The sequence below is a fragment of the Glossina fuscipes genome, unplaced genomic scaffold (assembly GCF_014805625.2).
Source record: "Glossina fuscipes isolate IAEA_lab_2018 unplaced genomic scaffold, Yale_Gfus_2 1, whole genome shotgun sequence".
Taxonomy (NCBI): domain Eukaryota; kingdom Metazoa; phylum Arthropoda; class Insecta; order Diptera; family Glossinidae; genus Glossina; species Glossina fuscipes.
In genome coordinates this window covers 37,736,107-37,757,173 of record NW_023998415.1, presented here as the reverse complement: position 1 = coordinate 37,757,173, position 21,067 = coordinate 37,736,107, and the positions used below count along the sequence as shown (strand labels likewise).

General features: G+C 33.4%; 2 protein-coding genes across 4 annotated transcripts in view; one reads left to right on the top strand and one right to left on the bottom strand.

The window, feature by feature from the left end:
- The window catches only part of LOC119632642 (GATOR complex protein NPRL3), a 13,772-nt gene extending 9,051 nt beyond the window's left edge, over window positions 1-4,721 (top strand). The window contains exons 2-4 of the mRNA XM_038025650.1: window positions 1,251-2,980; window positions 3,657-3,815; window positions 3,901-4,721. Of these exons, the coding sequence (XP_037881578.1) occupies window positions 1,443-2,980; window positions 3,657-3,815; window positions 3,901-4,249 (2,046 nt within the window). The 5' untranslated portion in view covers window positions 1,251-1,442 and the 3' untranslated portion in view covers window positions 4,250-4,721. The remainder of the gene's footprint in view (window positions 1-1,250; window positions 2,981-3,656; window positions 3,816-3,900) is intronic.
- Window positions 4,722-5,788: 1,067 nt separating this feature from the next.
- Window positions 5,789-19,294, bottom strand: LOC119632121 (CCR4-NOT transcription complex subunit 7). 3 transcript variants are annotated; one of them, XM_038024888.1, is made up of 5 exons: window positions 18,931-19,294; window positions 11,104-11,361; window positions 10,233-10,594; window positions 9,731-10,148; window positions 5,789-6,149 (listed from the first exon to the last, which is right to left on the bottom strand). In XM_038024888.1, exons 3-5 carry the CDS (start codon window positions 10,589-10,591, stop codon window positions 6,024-6,026), a joined length of 903 nt encoding a protein of 300 aa, XP_037880816.1. In that variant the 5' UTR covers window positions 10,592-10,594; window positions 11,104-11,361; window positions 18,931-19,294; the 3' UTR covers window positions 5,789-6,023. The 3 variants fall into 3 exon arrangements, with proteins under 3 accessions (XP_037880816.1, XP_037880817.1, XP_037880815.1); XM_038024889.1 differs by having other exon boundaries at window positions 11,104-11,158; XM_038024887.1 differs by lacking the exon at window positions 11,104-11,361.
- Between the last annotated feature and the right edge of the window lie 1,773 nt (window positions 19,295-21,067).

Genomic DNA, 21,067 nt, shown 5'->3' with positions numbered 1-21,067 from the left:
TGTTTTTTTTTCTGCTCTTTCATTTACATATGAGTGATAGCAACGAAGCTAAGACGAAAGTCTTACGCAATCAGGATGACGACGTCTATCAATTATCGGCTTGGCCGTGAATAAAAGTTTACTTTCAGATACGTGTTTACCAGTCTAATTATACGCTCGTTTCTCAAACGCAGCGATTTTGTTTTGATAATGCAATGAGGTTCACAATACATCCAGTGCTTTTATACACTAATATATTCTAAAAGCATTGAATTTGAAAAATGATGTCTTCTGACGCCTTTTAAAAATGATGAGGACGTCTAACATTACTCTGTCTTGACTTCTTTGGTAAATGATTCATTGGACTTTCCGCCCGCATTTGCCACATGAAGTGTTGTATACGCGACGGCATATTGGTCGGCTGAATGAAATATTCTTAGTAGATGTATGTGTTGAGTTAGGCACAATTTTTCGCGAAAAATATGGATGGAAGTGTGATTAAACTAAAGGCCGGCATTCCCATAAAATTAATTAAATTAATTAGTAACATTTTTACTGCAGCTACACACATTTCAATTGTGTGGTATAATAAAGTGTTATACTAAATCCACGCCGGAAGTAAAGGGCATAAGGCAGATATCGAAATCCTATTTTTGGCAATTTACTAATAGAGTTAATAAATAGGAGGTTGATAATCATTTGAATACAAAGCCACAACATTCTCTCAAGAAATCTCAATATGTGGAAGTTTAGAATATATGGTAGCATATGGATATGATCTTTGTATTTTCAGAAGACCTATTACCCCATTATACTTAAAGGACGCTCTAAACGAGCCATTTGCCACAGAAGAAGCCAATTAGATTAACGAGCCAGTGTAGGCGGACGCTAACTTTTTAGGCAAGCTTTGCTAAAAGTAATACGAAAATTGAAGGAAATGGAGTGTTGGCACAAACTGCAAATAAGTTTAGATTCTCCTTCAGATCATTATCAAATTATGACTTTTGCTCGAATGTTAACCACAGACAGATAAATGAAACAAGTAAAAACATTATGTTGGACCATGGCCCATCATTAAATACCTTGCCTCACTCTATTGTTACTAGCATAACGACTTTTTAAAATAAGCAAGTCGTTGAAAAAGTACTCTGATCCGAACTATTTTCAATAACGTGGCTCGTTGGGAAAAAAAACCGCGTCAATGTATCAGATTTCATTACTTCTTGTTGAATGATGACATTTTTCATAAAAGAGTTGTTTTCAATTTTTAGGTGTTTTCCAACACTGTCTGAAGAGAAAACAAAACTTTACACTGGAAAATATAATTTTTGCATATTACTCAACTCAGCAAAACATCTGTTGCTGATTTGCTGATTCGTAGAAGAAGAAGAAGAAAGTTTGTATATTGGGCTTCGACAGTTACTAATAAAACTTTATCAAATTTCATCCATTTTGGGTACGTAATGGAAGTTAATCCAATGGCAATTGTTTTAGTCTATTTGGATAGTAAAGGCGATCGCTTGTTGTACCGTTATCCCTATCAAACACAAAATACCGAGAAGGCACTGGCTGCAAATTCCGCGGTGCCTCATGTTGACAGCAGCAGCAGCATAATGAGTTTAAAAGGTTTAGGAGAACAGCCAAAGAAGCGCGGTCGGTTTGCTTTACAAAATATCGACGATTTACTGCAAACGCTACCGCCTATCAGCAACAATCATATAGCAGTGAATAAAGCTGGGCAATTGCAAGGATTTGCCGACGAGGTTTTGGCACCTCTATTTGCAGTGAAACCACAACTATGTAATCAAAAATTTGAACTTAAAATTAACGATGTACGTTTTGTTAGTCATCCCACTCTAGTGCAAAGAAGAGAACTGAGATCAAACATATTGAATAGTCAAAATGGAATGCCGGCAATTTCTGCCACACAGCAACCGTTAGCCATACAAAATTGTCAAAAGCCTCAACCACAGCAGATGTTAATTAACATTGTCTTTGCTCTACATGCGCAGGCTAGCTACTCCATTGTAAAATGTTATTATGATTTGAGTAAAAGATTAGGGTTGGCACTGAAAGTAGAAGAACAGCGTGTGGGTTATCTTAGCGACGAGACGGTGGTAATGGCTCGCACCCATGATGAGATATCCTCACAGCAGCAGCCTTTAGAAAGAGCTTTTGATTTAATATCTGAACGCTGCAGTTTGGCTCAATCGCTAAAGACGATATATCATGACTTATGCACCACAGGGCTTTTAAATGCCAGCATTAATCAGAATCTTACCTTAAGTTTTTGTTTGCCCGCAAAAACTCATCAGTTGCATAAAAAAGGTAGCATGGTTGATCCGGAAATGATCGATCGTTGTTTGAGTTCCCTGAAACCATATCACGGAATGCTATTACTGGTAGATTTCGCTGAATTGTTAGACTGCATCCCACCAGTGGGTGCCCGTATGCTACTCCAGCTGGTGGAAGTTTATACACCGTTAATGAGTCTGCAAAGTATGGCCTCCGATGCCGATCTCAGTATTGATCACGTCTACAAATTGGTTTCGCATTTAGTGTACTGGGCGAAGGCGACAATTATATATCCCTTATGCGAAACAAATGTATACGTAATTGCTCCGGATGCTCCGTTACATACTAAATCGCATTTGGTGGAAAAATTTGCCATTCGATTTCCCGGCATGTCCTTGTTCGAAGTGATTTCTGATTTTTCATTGCCCACCTCGATTGGACATTTGACTACACCACTACAGCAATCTGCTCGCCAGGGTATCTTGGCACAAATGGTCTTGTGGATGTTGCAGCATCACTTACTTATGCAATTACACACTTATGTACAATTTATGCCCAGCGATCTGGAGGAATTAATGGACAGTGATGGTGAGTGCGATGCAATCTTGGAGTCTGTTTCTCTTATGGACTTACCAACTTCTATTGTTGGCTGCAATGAAGATATCATAACAGCTGGTCGTGCCAGTAATATAAGTGATGATGATTTGTAAGTTATAATAGAAGTGTAACTTTATATAGCATACCCATCACCGAGAACTTGCATTGGTTCTCTAGTTCAATTTGTTATTCCGAAAATTTGAAGTGCTTGATAAGAACCTGATCTCGCTCCTTAAACGTTCTTTATTTTCTCTTAAATTAAAGTAACCTCAATCGAGCAGAGGAACGGAGTTTTTACAGAAGTCTTCTAATCATTATAATTTGGGAAATTGTGCATTGCCTGCAATGAATGAAGGGATGTCATGTAACATTTTTTACGATGAAAAACATAAGAAAGTGAAGTTAGTTTATCATGAGCCAAAGATAATTTAAAAAATTACCGGATTAGTACTTATTATAGCCGATCGATCAGGCGGTACTGTGCATTTTTCCCCTTATATCATTCACAACAATGTGAAAAAATCATATATTGAATTGATTCTAGGTGTTGGGTATTCGAATTTCTTCACGTTATATGTTTCATTGCTCGGCATGTCGGAATAAATGTTTGTGATTTATTATTATGCATTGCATATGTATATATATGTATATGTAATTATACAAAAAAGACCGTAATAGAATAGGTGGAATGTTATTGATACCATGCCATGCAATGTGAAAAGGTCTTGAACTAGCTTAAACATATTTTCTTTAAAATTATTTCTTCTCTTCTGCCAACACGCTAGAGGCGCCGGTTCTCTACTAAGTTTATCCAGTCAACCTTTGCCGGTACCGCATACTAGTCGACGTTCTATGACTGAAGAGCGCTGTTATTCAGGTGTTGGCTCGGCAGCTTCCGATAATTTGGCTGCACAGCCTTCCTCCAGTCATAAGTCCAACTTCAGGTGAGAGGAGTTCATCGGTTATATTTTCTATTTAATATGTACACACGCATAGAAGTACTGCTTTCTTAATTTATATGGCTTTAAGCATGACCGCTTCACTTAGCACTGATAATTGCGAAAGTATTGCCTCCATCGAAGATGAAGAGAAGATAAAAGACTTGCTTCAAGTTTTCGAAGAATCCGAACGATTGGCCATTCGACGTATACCTGCATCGGGTAGTTTAGACGATTTGGCATTAATGGTTAAATTGTATCAAACCGGTTATTTTAAAAGCGAACATCATCTGGAAGAAATAATGTACTCTGAAAATTTGAGACGTTCGCAACTGTTGCAATTATTGGATAAATTTCGTGAAGTGTTAATTATCTATGAAACAGAAGATCCGGCTATAGCTTCCATGTACAATAATAAAGTGTTAGGTGAATGGTGTTGATAACATGATCCTAAGATTCTTAATAAAGAAAAACAATTGATATTATAATTAGCTATTAAACCATTTTTCATTTGATATCATCAAATAAGAAAAAGTTTTCCAATTTTTTCAAAGTTATATTTACCAAATTGATTCGCGTGAATATTTGGAACCAAAATTAACTTCGTCATCTTTTGCATTTCAAGGCCTCACGTATTCTCTTTAATATCATCACGTATATATTTTGCTGCTTTGTGAGTCTTTCCTTTTTTACAGCCTTTTTTCATCATTTAAATATTGAAGAATTATGTAAGAAGGTTTTTATAACGGTCGAATTCTCCATGTGGATCGCAAAAGGGAGTTTTTCGAGCTAAATCATTATTTGAAAGTACTTAAAACTACCTAAGATATTAATTGTGTTCGTCGTCCCATTAATACCTCGCAGTTCTCAACCGATTGACTTTGGTGTATGTGATTTCCTTTCAATCATAGCAAGATTCATCTTCTAAATGAAAGACAACATAAAACAAGCAAAACCTTATAGATGGGTAAGGCCGACCGAGGTATTTAATACCTTACACTAAATCAACGGATGCAGTTCAACATTTATCTTCTTTTCATGCAAAGGCATACTTTTCATGGGGACCTTTACCTGGTAGCGTGAAAGAAATGTATAAATGCACAAAATCATAAAATTTAATTTTGTTGCCTAATATATTTCCGTTATAAACCACTAAAAGTTAAGATTTTTAAACTTTATAAAGTCTTGCTTCGGTTGAGAATTCTTGTATGGAACGGTGTCCCAGCTTGATACAGTCAATTTTTTATGAAATCGTTATGAGCAAATTTTCATCATTAAATATGAACAATTAGCCAATTTTTCCATAGAAAGACTTATGTTTCGTACGAGTGGCTATATGATGGGAGGAAATTGCAAAAAAAACTGGTCCATTTGATTCAAACTTTCCACATCATATTAGTGTGGCGAGACTTTTTTCATATGACGAGAGGGTGATAAAAAAATGGCCGGACTCAATTAAATCAAATCAAATAGCGTTTCTCCTTCGGTTAGAGCACATCAAAAAGTTCGACCGGTAGGCCGAACACAGCATTATATGGACAGGCGATCAGCAGGCGCGTTTAAACCCGATTGAGAAAATGCTTTTGAAGCGGGTATATAAATCTGCGCAAGCTTAATTTACCCTGTACTACAAGCGTGGTAGGCTATAAAAGTAAACAACTGTGCAATAAATTCGCCGGATGTAGTTTAAGATTTAAGGGAAAACATAACATAAATGCTTTGCTTTCTATATTAGTTTTCACATTTTTCGGGAATGTTTTCTAATAATCGGATTTTTAATATGTTTTCCTTCATTGTTTCTATGATAGATACTTCTTAATTAATTTGTGAATTGTAGGTTCTTTCAATGCCAAACCAAACGTCTGTATGTATATTTCAAAGAATTAGTTTTGCGATTTTTTTAATTTTTGTTTTATTTTTTTATAATTTTTTTTTTCAAGTTTTGCATATATATGTATGAGTTGTTGCTATGTGTTTAAAAAGTTAAAACATTAAAACGTGCATTTTTTCCTGTTCGATAGATATATGTATATATATATAGATTGATTGATTTCCTTTGTGTCTTCCTCATCATGAGCAACAACTTAGTTATGGTAAAGTTGCAGTTGTTGTTGTCCAGTTACCGTGTTGTAATGTTTCGTTTTTTTTCCATTTTGACATTATAAAACTTTAGGTAGCATTCTGCAGATTTTGAGTACGTTCATCAATTACAAATCACGTGGTGTTGCTATTTTCGCCATTGCTCTCATGGAAAGTGGCACCGTTCACAATGAATGATGTTCCCAGGCCGTACAGGTGTCCGCAATATTTGGCATTATCGATATTATCCTCAAAGAACATCTAAAAAATGCAAAAACAAAAATTACCCAAACACCAATAAATATGGATTTGAGAAGCGTTTACTCTGCCTGACGAGTATAACTGAAACGCAAATGAAACCGAGACTCACAATGAAATACGTTAAAATTCATCCAATTTTCACGCAGCGTCTTATTCTATTCGCAGTACGCTTGGATATACGTAATTGAACATTTTATACGAAATATAGTCTTGTATCAGTTTAAGATTTTCTCTTAATTGTCAAATGTACAATTGGGAAAAGCTCGAAGGAGAAAAAATTCAAATATATGACTAAAACTTGACTCTTATATATATATAGTTTGTGTTCAAGTTTACCAATTCAATTTTTGTAAACTGATCTGCGCAAAACTGCTTCCAACCGAGTCACTAATACAATCGCTCTTAACAAAACACTATATAATAAGCGGTTTTTCCGTACATATTTACGCGGGGAAGGAAGAGATAGAGCAAAAATTCTTGACAAGTCTTTCAATTTTTTTGTTATCGCAACAAGCGATTTTTTGATTTGTAACACCTGGAGAAAACCTGTTCATCATATATACCAAAAGATCTTAATCCGCCTAAGATGCTGAGTTGATTTAGATATGTTGGTCTGTTTTTCATCTATTATTCGAACGTCGACGGTTGGAAAAATTGCGATAGAACTGCGAATGCACACCGAGCACAGGGCAGAAACATCCGTAATTGATAGGCATATAGCGTATGAATGTCTGTCTACAACCATGGCCGTGATAAACAAAATTGTTTAGTTTACAATCGATTGTAGACACATAAGTCTATAAATTGAAAAAAAGCAATACTTATGCAGCCCATTTACAATCTCAATCTCACAATGGGTGCCGTTTACCAATAAGAAAAAAAAAAAACGTTAATTCACCCACCTACATAAACGTATTGGCTAACTGAAAATATTTTCTATGATCAACTAATTGATCTGCCCAGCCCCAATCGCCCTATGACGGATGGAACTGTCTTATTTATTTATTAATATTCAAGTGCTCGTTTGTGAAGTTTTCACAGATCGCTAATTAAATTAATTTCAATAATTAATTTTGGAAAATTGTGATGACATAAATGCATTTTTGCATTTTTTACTATCTATTGGTGAGTGCTTTATAGATTGAGTAAGTCTTTCTTTCTCTATGTTTTTAAGTGAGGTAGGTAAACTCATCTTGTCCGCAATCGCTCAGAGCCCTTTAAATAATTGAAATTTTACTTCAAAATTGCCGAATGTGGTGAGTGTTTGATTTCTTGATAGATCGGATTGATCCATTAAATGCGAGTAAAAGCGAAATCTAAAGAAATACTTTTTAATCCTTTTTTGCCGCCAGATAGAAACTATCAAAAATATATGTATTCTTGAATATTTCGAAATATTTCGATTCGTATCGTTTAAATTTTCAATACGTAATATGTACTAGAATTGATATCGGGAGACGAGTATATAGGGGAGACTTTGACTTTCATGTAAATGTCTGTTTTTGCATGTTTACACACGCCACATATTGTGAATCTAAAGATTCGAAGTGGATGGATCTTCAATATAATCTAAAGTAAATTATTTTCTCGAAAAATATCGGTCTATAACTAATGCAGAGACAACACAAGTCTGTAGAGAAAAAATCGCTTTTCATTTTCATAGGAATAAAATTAAATATATCGTCGTATCTATTGGCATAGACGAGCAATAAATAACTCATACCTTCTCATTGAAACTTCCAATATCCAATAGGATGTTTTTAGGATGTAAAAAATTTGGACATCGTCTCGTTAACCCTGTGCCGTTGTGCCTGCGGACAGACATTCATTTTTTTGCTTATCGTACGCATCAATGGCATTTATAATATAATATATATATATATTTGAAAGCTATCGATTTTATGTATTTTCATTTTTGATGATTTTGACGATTACCTATTATCCGGCTCTTGAGCCTTCAATTGATTAATAACGTAAATGCTTTTAATTTGATTGGTTGCTTCAAGGGGCCCCGAGATATACATTCATTTTTTGCGTAGCGTGCGAATTGATCACTAAGCGCGAATTTAAACAGAGCACCGAACACCGATTCTAAGCATAAAGACACAAAAATGCTCTTTTGTACTTGAGGACGTTTAGATTAAATTCCCAACCTTCCGGAGTATATATGTCTTATGAAGAATGTCTTTTATATATATGTGAAATTTTGTAAATAAAAAGTGCAAAAAGTCGAATTTTTTCATAAAACTTTTTTTAAAAAGAATGATTTTGGTAAAAAGGCGATAAAGTCGATTTATACACATATATATGTATATTTTTATAGTTTATAAGAAGAAAGCTTGCTTCTTTTTTTTTTTGCTAAACAAGTTTTGTTTGTCAAACACATGTCAAAGGAATCGTTTGGTTGAGAGATGTGCACTATACTGGTCCCTTCAAATATCTGAAGGACATTAAGTATTAAGATTTTGGCATTAAAAGGTGCAAAGCTAACCAAAAAATGATGATAAATGAAATTTCATTTAATTGATGTCACTTTGAGTGAACGCAACTAAATGTTATTTCATTCACGATAAACTTGTTCATTAAGCCAATGATTATTGTTTCGTTACCATGTCTATGGAATGAAAGGGCGTTTCTTTCAGTGCGACTAAAGTCATGACTTGTGTTTTACTAAAAACGAAAAAAGAAAAAGGAAAAAGGGAAAGACGAGTTTGAGTAAAAAAAAACAGAATTTGTTAATGAAGTTTCATTGACTTTAATGAACAAGTTTATTGAAAAACTAAAAAAACGACTTTGGAAGAATAAAAACAAAACATTAACAAAAAGTATTATTGGTTTAATTGTAATTTTTAAATAAATCCGTTTATATATATTTTTTTTTTTTTATATATATATATATATAAAGTAATTTTTATAACAAAAAAGAAACTTCAATTTTCAAAAAGTAATGATAAACTTCATTAACAATTCATTAGAGATTTTTTTATGCATATCGAAAAAGCCTTATAACCTAAAAAATTCAACATTAAAATTTAGAATATTCGTTTAAACAATTAGAGGAGCATTTCAAATTAAGAAGACGAGATCATTGAAATTGAAACTCACAGTTGCTAGCTAGTTAGTTAAAATTGGATTCGATAATAAGTAATCAACTAATTAATACTATCTAGGTAATGATGATTTAACGACTTGATGAAATGCGATTAACGTGAGTTCATTTAACCGAGAAGATTGTTATAAATGACAACAAAATAAAAAGAAGAAGAAGAAGAAATAAATAAAGGAAAAACAGCGAAAAATTTTCTAAAAGATAAAAGAATCAAGTTTGACAAAACTCTTCACGAAAATTTTTTCAAAATAATAATTATGGAAAAAAAAAAAAAGGAAAGAAAGAAAGAAGAACCGAAAGACTGAACTCCGCAAAACTAACTAGTTGTGGCACTAGAAAATGTTGCAATGACTGACACGTGATGAATGAGTAAATGAAATGTTTAAATGATGTTATTGTTGTTAAATTCAATGGCATAATCGAGAAATGTCGAGGTCGGTTCTATATTAAAATTCTTATTATCATTGTGTACCTCACGCATTCTGAAGAATGCCATGCCAGTGAGTAATGCGTCAGAGCCGGCTTGATGTTGAGGTCCCACACGTCTTAATTCCAACTGATCGGCTACCTCTTGTAGACCACCTTTTAAGTTTTTACATGATTTCATTAAATACTTGATGTCATATATGTTGGGGAAATAAATGTGTAGCAAGTCGAAAAATTCACTCTCATCTGCCGGCAAATTTTGATCAGTTAACAGTTTAAGCAAATAACCAAAATCGTAGCCAGAATGGAAGCATAACCATTTAATGTTGTCCACCAATACAATGCCCGATGACATTAACAATTCAGCAAAGTCCAACGGATCAATGCCATCTTCTTCGTGCTTTTTGAATTGTATACCAGAGTTTTGTAGTAAATCAATGGAATCCTGGGCGTACATGTCTTCACTGCGTTCAAGGCGAAACAAAAAACAATACAAAAGTTTGAGCTCTTCATCGGACATCATAAAAAGTGAAATAAGGGCAATTTACCTTAAATTAAATTTGAAATTGAATTGCCATGTACTGTAACCGGGCGGTGTTTTCCCCTCGTCATCCATAAAAGTTAGGCCCAGTTGTATGATGCGCAACAAATCGACATTACATCGCAGCAATTGATAATGATAGTCGGCGGTGGAACGGAATTCTCCTACGGGCCGTGCTACAACGCCTGGAAACTCCGTATCCATAGCGACGTAATGATATTTTTGCACTATTTTACGAATAGTACGAAATTCCTCTTCAAGATTATGTTTCCAGACATCCCGTATACCACACTCTTCATTGTTAGGTATATTCGAGTTGTGGCTGCCCGAGCTATGACCACCAGCACCACTTATAGCAGAAGGCATTGCCTAAATATTAAAAAATAGAAATGAATAAAAATGCTATTACAATTAAACACACAAATTTTATATAAACTAAAAACAAAAAAAAAAAAAAAAAAAAAAAAAAAAAAAAAAAAAAAAAAAAAAACAAACAAAAAAAAAAAATTTTAATGCAATTACACCAAATAAAATAAGAAAATATATTTAAGACCGTTATCCATGAGATGGACAAAATGAAATGAAGTGAAATAAAAATTAAGGAAAAGAAGAAATCAATTATGAATGTTAAATATTAATAAGAGGTGGGAGGTGGGACAATCATATTATGCAAATATTTTATATATACGTATATATATATATATATATATGTATATATATATTTCTATATATGTATATATTTATATATATATGTATGTTATAAGAAACAATATATAAATTAAAAAATTAAATCGGGATATTATTTGGGTGATCATAACTATATTTTTATTTGTTGTTGTTGTTGTTGTTGTTATGAATTGTTGCTTTTGCTTACTTACATCAGTTATTGTAGGCTTTCCTGTTACTGCTTCAGCCACGATTTTTTAAAATTTACTTATGGGATAAATTTTCGCGTTCAAAAATGAAAAGAAAAATATAAAACTGCGGCTTTCTTCTTTATTTTTCTTTTTTTTTTTGAAAATTAATTTTTAAAAATTAGTTAAATGAAATTGTTTTCTGCAATATTTGTGGAAAACTTGTATATTCTTGATTGCTTGAAATCTTTGTAAACTGTTGCAACACGGCGCAATAAATGCCTGCAAGTAATAACAATAATAATAATAATAATAGTAACAACCAAGTGAGGGAGAGCAATTATTAACAACATTTTGCACAAGAAGTGTTCCTGTCTTGCAATTAAGAAATTGCGAACCATATAAGTGTATGTAGCGTGTGTATTATATAAAATACATATCTATGACAATGTTATTAGATTGAAGTGTTTGAATGTGTAATAGTGCGTGCAAAGAGCATATTGAACATACTGAGCGTTTCTGGCATTTTTAATAACCATAATATTTCATCCGTTTATCCGTAACGGCATCCGCACGACCCTCACGTTTCAATTTGATTCAATTTCGATTTCGATCTACTATGTCTCGCTACTATATTTATATGTTACTACAATTGACACAATTGAATTTTGCATTTACTTACTATCGCAGAAACAATAACAACAATTTTCATTAATTGCAACACTCCATGATTAGTGTGAAAAATCTAAAATGCTTTTCTTATGTTTACATTCTTATATATATATATATATATATATATATATATATAGTTCGTTTTTAATTCGAAACCACCATTTTTGAATTTTAACCGTTTTATACGTTTTGGAATTAGTCGCTTGTAGTCGTCGTTACTTCTTACAATAGGTGTGTGGCATGGTCAATGCATTTGAATCGGACACTGTGATGAAAGGGTCTAGACAAACTTTGCAATTGGATATATGTGACGCATGCAAGCAGTTCACCGTGACAGCAAAATATGTGCGAGGTCAACTTTTCAATTCTACGCAATTGTACGAATTGTAAAAAATAGATTCCTAAAAGTTCGCACAACGTTTTTGTATGCGGTAAAACTGGTCAGGACTCGTTCCTGGAATGCCACGTGAACTAGTTCCTGCAATAAAAAGTCGAGGGCTTTAGTTCGATAGTGAACTAGGTTGCGTCCTCTTTAAAGCTGTGGTAAGTAAAGTGTATTGCAAAATGTTACCGCAAAGGTGGACTGTAAGGGTAAATTGTATTTCTTGAGAAGGCAATGCGATATAAATGTTTAATGTATATAATAATATTAGATAGGTCGAGTACACAACTACAGCGAAGAAGGACTTTGGCTAGGTCATTAGCTTCGAAATTAGAAAAAAACTTATATATTTATTGTGATATCACTAAGTCGGTTATATAACTTTATCACAAATGCTTTAAGCCCCCTAAAAATTGTTGAGAAACGCGGAGTAGTTAAAAAGACTTTTCATTTTACAATTTTAGCAAAGTAAAATCCCTTCAAGTTGTTTTCCGCGAAATGTGCCAAACTATCCGAAGGAATAGTTCCGAAAGTTCCCTTGCTTAGAAAAGTTAATTTAGAGAAGAAAAAGGACTTTACTTTAGCCCATTTTGAAAATTAATGCAAACCAGTAGGCGAAGGGAAGCGTAGATATATACTTTGGAATGACGAAATTAACGAAAATTTGTTGATGAAATGAGGCGGAGAGAAGTGCTTCTCTACATGCACTCATTTTACGGTTCACTTGGAAACATGCGATAATTGTGAAATGAAATGAATTTCTTTTAAGTTTTCGCTTCTACTTAACATAACTCTAACATATAACAGGAAGGAAGTGGAAAAGAATTTGCAGCATAAGGACGGTCGGACTTTTTGTTTTATAACAGTAAAATATTTATTGGTACAGCTTAAACGATGCGGCATGACCAGCGAGGATCGACCATGACCGACCACGCCGGACATGCACCAATGCAACGATGAACCAAATGAGTCGATATAAAGTGCTGTGTATTGCATATTGATGATGAGAGGAAGTGTCCGAAATTAATAGCTAATTTGAGGGAGTTCAACGGTTCTCACTATGAAAGGGACGCCATAGCTGTTGAATACCGCCGGGCAGAGTGTATCGAGCTAAACGAAAGCCAAATTGGGATACAAAGATTTTGTTTCTTAATATTGCTTGGACTGACGACTGTGCAACAATTTTCACTTATTACTGAATAGAGCGGCTCGAGAATCGTCTTAAATTTTACAACAGTTTGTAAGTGTATTTGTAAGTGATACATGCTTATAAGGTTTTGGGTTTCATTCAGGGTATGTAAACTATAGACTAGACTAAGATTATTCATCAATATTCTTTAGATCCTTTGCTAGATTCTATCCTAGTTTATGCATAAATTATTTAATTAAAAAAGTTAAAAGACAAAACTGGTTTGATTACCAGGATTCCGAAATTGTTTCCTCCCTTTTATTTTAATTACAAAGTAAATCTTAAGAGCATCCTTACTTTGCTTTCGCTATTGCGGGCGATCCTTTTCCTCGAAACATTTTGTTATGAACTCTATTTTATTATAGGTGTAGTGTATAAGTGCAGCAAGTAAGTCATCTTTTGGGCCGAAACTAGTTATCATTAAAGGTATCATACTGTATTAGGTTTGCAAATCTTTCACGAATTCATATGGAAACTGGGGACTGTTTACAATCCGGATGACACGATGGACACGCATCCGATTATGTTTTTAGGAATTTCAAGAAAAAATTAACTCACTGTCGACATGAAAATACACGAATGTATCGTACACGTAAAAAAAAAAAAATCTATTATGAACGCGGTAGACATTCAGATCAATTATACGTAGTTATCAAAAGTAGCGGTATTCCTGTATTTTAAATAAATACCAACTCAGACGTATATATTAAACTTTTTTCGTAGTTGTAGGTGTTAAACGATTGTGCGTCATTATATACGTTTACAAGTTGAAATCAATATCTAAGCGTAGTAGATTTTTGCTTGCCGATTACTTTTAAGTGATTTTCGAAGTTTTAGTCAATCGCAGGCCTGCATATTAATTCAGCATAAACTTTTATCAAATTATTCGCGAGGAGATTGTCTGAAGAACGGATTGACGGTTGAAAAAAAGGACGCAAGGACGTACTCAGGCGATCATGGCGAGAATTAAGTAAGCGTAGAGATGTATAGATGGGCAGACGGGCAAACAAGTAGATAACCTAGGGACCAAATCAATTGGCCAATAGAAGGCTCGCTATACATATAGACGAAAAAAAAAAAAAATCCAAACAAATGGACAATGTGGAGCCTCGCGTTACATATAAGAAGAGACGGTCCAAGTGTTGTGCCCTTGAAAAGTTACACCGTATAATGTAACATGATAGACATATTTCCGATGCGAACGCTATTACCCATGTAGAGAAATCATCAATAATGTAAAATAAATCAATGGACCAAAAAACTCCGATTCACATATCTAAATGGTGCAAAGGAATTGACAAATGGAGAAAACACTTCGCAAACATTTCGAATCGACGAAGTGCATAAGATATTCGCAAAAATAATAAAAAATTTATTCAAAACTATTTCAATTTCTTGCCAATAGCGAGAGCGTTTCGTCTTTCTAACATAGCTTACCTAAATTTCAGTATTCGAAGAATGGATAGGTCAGCCTATGGCTAGCCAACCTTACGGGCAAAGAATATATGCCTAGATGGATATGAAAAAGGATATATTATAATTTGTATATTAAATACGATATATATTCGCGGAAGTGAAATAAGCAAAAAATATAAATAAATTCTGTATATTGAAATTGGTTGCTTCTGAAAATGTCCGCGACGTCCGCCCCGCCCTTTCCAAAACTTCAACTTTAAATACTTTAGATACCTATCTACTCAGACGGCATAAGTTTTAGTTGCTTACAAATTGTTTAGTATTGTTCAGTGTGGATCAAGGTGTCAGGAGACGGGCGTCCTATTCCTAACTGAATTAAACTGGACAAAATACAGCTGAATCGTTAAGTTGCGGGAATTATTAACTTGAAGTAAAAATACCGTAAGTTATTGCAGAGTGGGAAGGTGGTAGAAAGTGAGAATCTAGGAGGAGATCTTCAACTTCGGTTGGGAACATTTCCCGATTGCGGTGTATTCTCCAGACCTGCCCTCTTTCGATTACCACTCACTTAGATCAACGACGCAGTCACATTTAGTAGATCAGTGATTCTGCAAAATTGAATATGTACGATATTGGTTCGCCGACTGTTTCAAGTCGAAATCATAAACTTTCTACCGCGGGGGCATCTGCCAGCCGATAAGAAGCAAAAAAACCTTTTAATTCTAAGAGAGATTTTAATTCTAAGGAGACATACTATTTATAGTAAATAGGTCTTTTATAATCAATCGCCGAAAGCAGTATGCAATACATGAATATTTGTTGTCATGAAAGGAAAATTTTTAAGGAAATTTAATTTTGTGCGGATGTATGCAGCAACCAGAACGACTTGAGATAGACGCATTGTTTGTTATACGAGTTCATATTCAGAATGTGACTTTGAATCGATCTAAGCTTGCCTGTTCGTCTTATTTTCTTGTGTTCAATTTATAGTTCGTAAGGACGGGCGCTATTAAGAATGGTTCTGATCGGTCTATTTTCTCGATCATTTCGAATATAAGGCCTTATAACAGAAAATCGTTATATATGCAACTGTGTTAAGTGAAGTGATGTAAGTTATTATTTATTGTTGGTCCATACCACGCTAGAGTGTTTTTATTGTAAGTGCGGCGTTTTCCAAATATCGCCTTGTCTTGCGTTCGCAATAAACAATGATAGCTAGGTGCACAAATTTTCAATGCACCATAAGTGAATGCATTTGATTTATCCAAACATATCAACAGGGACTTTATTACGATTGAAATCAGAATTTTTTCAAAGACTTACTTTGAAATATATATATATACTTTGAAATGTATATATATACATATATACATATATATATATATATATATATATATTCTTTACTATCGAAGTATTCGATTTGATTTTTCGGATTATTTCAAAATTGATTTATTGCACGAATTTGTCAGTTCCTAAACGGTTTCCGTGATACTTAAAACGATCAAAAAACAATTGACCTTATGTTCGCATTTTTTAGGGGAATCGTTTTAATCCTACACCCTCTGAATTAAATGTTGTTATGGTCCTTATTCCCAACAAAGAATCGATTATTTTGAACTTTTTATTTTATTCCATTTTTTAGCAGTAAAATCCTAACTTCATCGTCCTTATGTAAATATGAATATTTCGTTAGTCGATGTGTTCGCTGAGGAGAACACTGTTCGTCCTACATTTTTCTTTTGTTTTTTTGTTTCGTTTCACATGGGTACTTGTTATAATTTCCAAGTAACGGTAACGGCAGTATTTCAATGCAGTTCTCTGCTTATTACGATTCTTGTTCAAATCAAGACCTCTCACGTAATTGGCTAACATATGCATAATGATTCGTTTTTCATTTCATTCAGGCAATTTTTATCTAAAAGGATTATAATAATAAATGAACCCAAGCGGCTGTTTGTGGTCCTTAAAAAAACCAACTACAAAATTAGATTACAATTTAGTGGACGTTGGGTGCCACAAAGAGATGTGTGATACCATGTTCTGTATATTATTATATAATCCATCTTAGAGTAAGACTATTGAAGAATATATATAAAATTGCGACTATTATCTAAAAATCAAATAAAATAAAAAATTCTTGAACGCTATATCGAAGTTCTTGCTCATTCAATATCTCTCCGAAAAAAGTGATCTTTATTTTTGTTTTATTTAAAATACATTATGGATTGTCCGGCAACGGAAATGTAACTACTTGTCTTGGTCTTCGGTTTAGATAGTTAATGTATTTTTATTATTTATTATATATATATATATATATATATAATTGTATACATAATGTCAGAATTGCATAAAAAACAAAAAACAATGATTGACGATTAACAACGATGATGAGAGTGTAATGCCTGAATAATGGAAGCATAATGACTGCATTTGCATTTTGCATTATCGTAGTAATACAATGCAAAAACTAAATAAAATATACAGCTCGCGTTGTATTACTAAATCAAAATCATATGATTTGAAAAACCAGCGTATAATTATCATTGAATTCCACTTCACGCCTTCAGCTCTTAAAAATCTTTTGCTTTCGTAAATATGTAAACAATTATTCCATTAAAAAAAGCATTTTGGAAGAAGAAATTCGTCTATAAAATTTATTAAGGTACAAAACTGCATATAATACAAAAAATTAATTAAGTTATGTAGCGGGAATCGAGAATCAAACAATTTTATATACTTAGTAGTATTACTTGTGGATACTCTTGGTGTCCTCTTCATGGTGTGGTAGAAATGGACTTGTTTATGTTGAAAAATTCGCTTTATAATGTTCCATATTGATATATATACGTATATATATGTATATGTATATATATATATATATATATATATATATATATGCAAATTGAATAAAAGAGGTAAGTGTATCAATTTTATCTTCCAAGATATAATGGCTGTTTAGCATATGTCATTTCAGTTCCTATTATTTTCATCAAAACTTTGGATGTTGGAATCACTTAATTGCTGCAACACTTTGAAAAGAAAGAGTGATGCTTGTGTTTAAATTAAAATGACGATCCTTAGGCATAAACGTCCTCGTCTTTGCATAACCCAAATCGTTAAAAATATAGTACGTTAATATAATATAACGTTTAGACTCAATTTTAATTTGAATATAGATTATCACAATTGATCGGTTGATGGTTGACGAAATAACGGCTTGATAGCCTTCAGTCAACTTTTTTTTAACCTTAAAACCGCTGCCAACTATTCGTTATCTATTTCATCTTTTGCAATCGAAATTTGTAGCCGCAAGGAATGTGGGAGCGAGCGGAAACTGGCATAGATGAAATTAAACTAAATCTTATAGGAACTTTGCAATGTATTTGAATGATAGCTTTATTGTATTCCTGCATTTCACTCGTTCATAGTACGATAAATTGCAAGTATTGAGATGATTTCACAATTAGCCGGTCGTCTAGCGGCAAAATATCAAAAGCTAGGAGAAATAATAGTGCGCTATGGCGAGTCTTTTAACTGTATTCACATTCTCTCAATACATAAACTCTGCAAAATATTTCATGTTAATTAAGCGAATTTAATGTGAAAGGATCTAGGGAATACTGATGCTATGTTTTAGTCTCATATTTCTTACACGTCGTAAACAAAATTACGTTTTTGTAGGTAGTTTGGATACTTTTTTCAAGCTTCATGTTTTAATTTTTCACCAACTTTGTAGTTATCAAAATTGGCAATCGACAGATGGATAGATTTATATTGAATTGGCTCTTACGCTGATCAATAGGGTCACTAATGTGTATTTTTGCATGTTATAAATCGACTTCAAACTCTAGTATAACTTAATCTTTCCAAAAAAAAGAGAACGGAGCAATAGCAGCACAAAGTAAGATCTTAATATGCATATTCACGTTTGTTTAAACAATTGGATTGCGGTCAACGTGAAAAAACACTTTTATGTTTCTATTGTCTATATAATTTTTGTAGCATTTTTTCTTAAGATTTTCCACTGAAAGAATTACTCAAAGGCGGGATTAGGCTTGAATTAAATATTGTACTACATGTGAAGTCTTTACAAAACTGCTATAACACATATTTCATTGTCTGAGGGCAGACAAAATATACATATGCATATAATAAAGAGCGGAGATTCATTTTCATGCAATAGTTAACTTACCCATTTCATATTTTGCGTATTCGGTGGTTACTGCAAATTCCCCCGGATTTTTATTTACGGAGCAATTTAGATCTTTTCCCAGTTGGTTTGTGTTCAGTTTATACAAACACCACGACTACACACCGAGTTACTATTCACACAAAAAAATTGTGACGTTTTTTGTTGTTTGATGATGCTCGCACATAAAATTTTTCTGCCTGTAATTACTATTGTATTTTTCCTACATATGACGTATCAATTTAAACACACAATAAACACGGATAATGTGATTGAAAAATCGTAGTTATATATGTTTTATTTTAATAATTTTTTTGTTAACAAATTTAATGAAAAAAAAAACGAAAATCAGCCACAACACGTTACTTTTTCACATACACAAATAAAATCCATGTCCACAAAATGAAATTGGAACGAATGTCAAGATAGGGTAGTCACTAATAACGTTCTTATTTCAATTCACATGAAACGAAATGAACCAGGGGGTAATCACATATTTGAAAGCTAGACTACATTTGCGTATTTCGGCTGATTTGGTTTTAAGTATTTGACGGCATTCAGGAATGTTTGATGACATGATTTTTTGTTTAGATCACGTATGTACATGGCTGTTAATACACTCTTGCAACCTGGCAAAGTTACGCGAAAACTACATAGCTCAAGTTTTGCATTAGTATTGGTTGTTTGCTGCATTTAAAATAGAAAACAGCTGTAAATTGAAAATTAAATAAATTCCAAACAAAATTGTTCTACTTCCAAACAGCTGAACCAAAACGAAAAATTTTAAACTTGTTAAAGGTAGGAAAATAATTTTTGTTTTTTTATTCCAATTGTGTTATTAATGCTCTTAGTCAGTAAAAGCTTATAATGAATTCCGTATCGTCAAATCTTCCATACATCGTCACATACTGGCGCCGCCATTTATTATGAGTAATTTATTTATTTCTTCATTTATTTAGTTATTTATTTATTTACTCTACTTATACTTATACTTTATTTACTCTACTTATACATAAAACTCAACGAAAGCAAATTGACAGTCGAGTTCAATTGACTCTTAAAGTATATCCTATAATATTTAATATTAAAACTTAGTCTAAGTATAATAAAACAAATAAGAAGAAAAAAAAAGAAAAAAAGCATGTACACAACTAGCATGAAGCCACACCCACAACCGGTGCTGGACGAAATTGCATATGAACCCCTAAGCCATCGCAAACATGCATAAGCTTGGCAACGGATAATAGTTAACAACAATTAATTTTTGGAATCGTAATGACTTTTTAAGGTTAAGAGCTAGTTTAAGTAAAACATAGGTAAATCACGCGTATTCGAGTCTGATAATGAAAATAATTGACAGACGTCATTTAGATTCTTGCAAACAACTCTGAGCGGGTTAAACAGCTCATAATTATATTTACATTGACTAAGCGTAACCAAGCTAAAGTCCCTAGAAAAGCGGTTAGGGACTTTAAAGCTTATTTCACCAAGTAATGCAGGCGAGTCAATAGCACCATTTATTACTTTGATTACAAAGGAAACGCCGAGAACAAATCTACGTTTCTCGAGAGATGGTAAGGACAACAGAAGCAACCTATTTTCATAGGGGGGAAGAGAGGCAATCGGATCCCAACCCAAATTCCTAGAGGCAAACAGCAAGATTTGCTTTTGAACAGATTCAATTGAATCTACATAGCGCCTATATAAAGGAGACCACACAATAGAGGCATACTTGAATATAGGTCTAACCGAACACATGTACAGCCTTTTCGTAATGTAACAATCATCAAGCTCTTTAGACCACCTGTTTATAAAACCAAGCGCGAACCTAGCTTTGCTTAACGAGAGCTCAATATGCAAGTTAAAACAATCTATGGTCAAATGGAACGCCTAAATCTGTGAACGTATCGACATCGTCCAACTTATGCGAATCAATGGAATACTGAGTAATGATTGACTTTCTTCTTGCTTTTTATATTTATTTACATTTAGCTTCAGAAGATTCAAAGAGCACCATGCAACCAAATTATTCAAGTCACTTTGAAGCTAATGTGATTGCGATTCTACAGAGAAGGAAGAAAACAGCTTCACATCATCAGCGTACATTAAGATCTGACTGGAATTAATCACCGATGGGAGA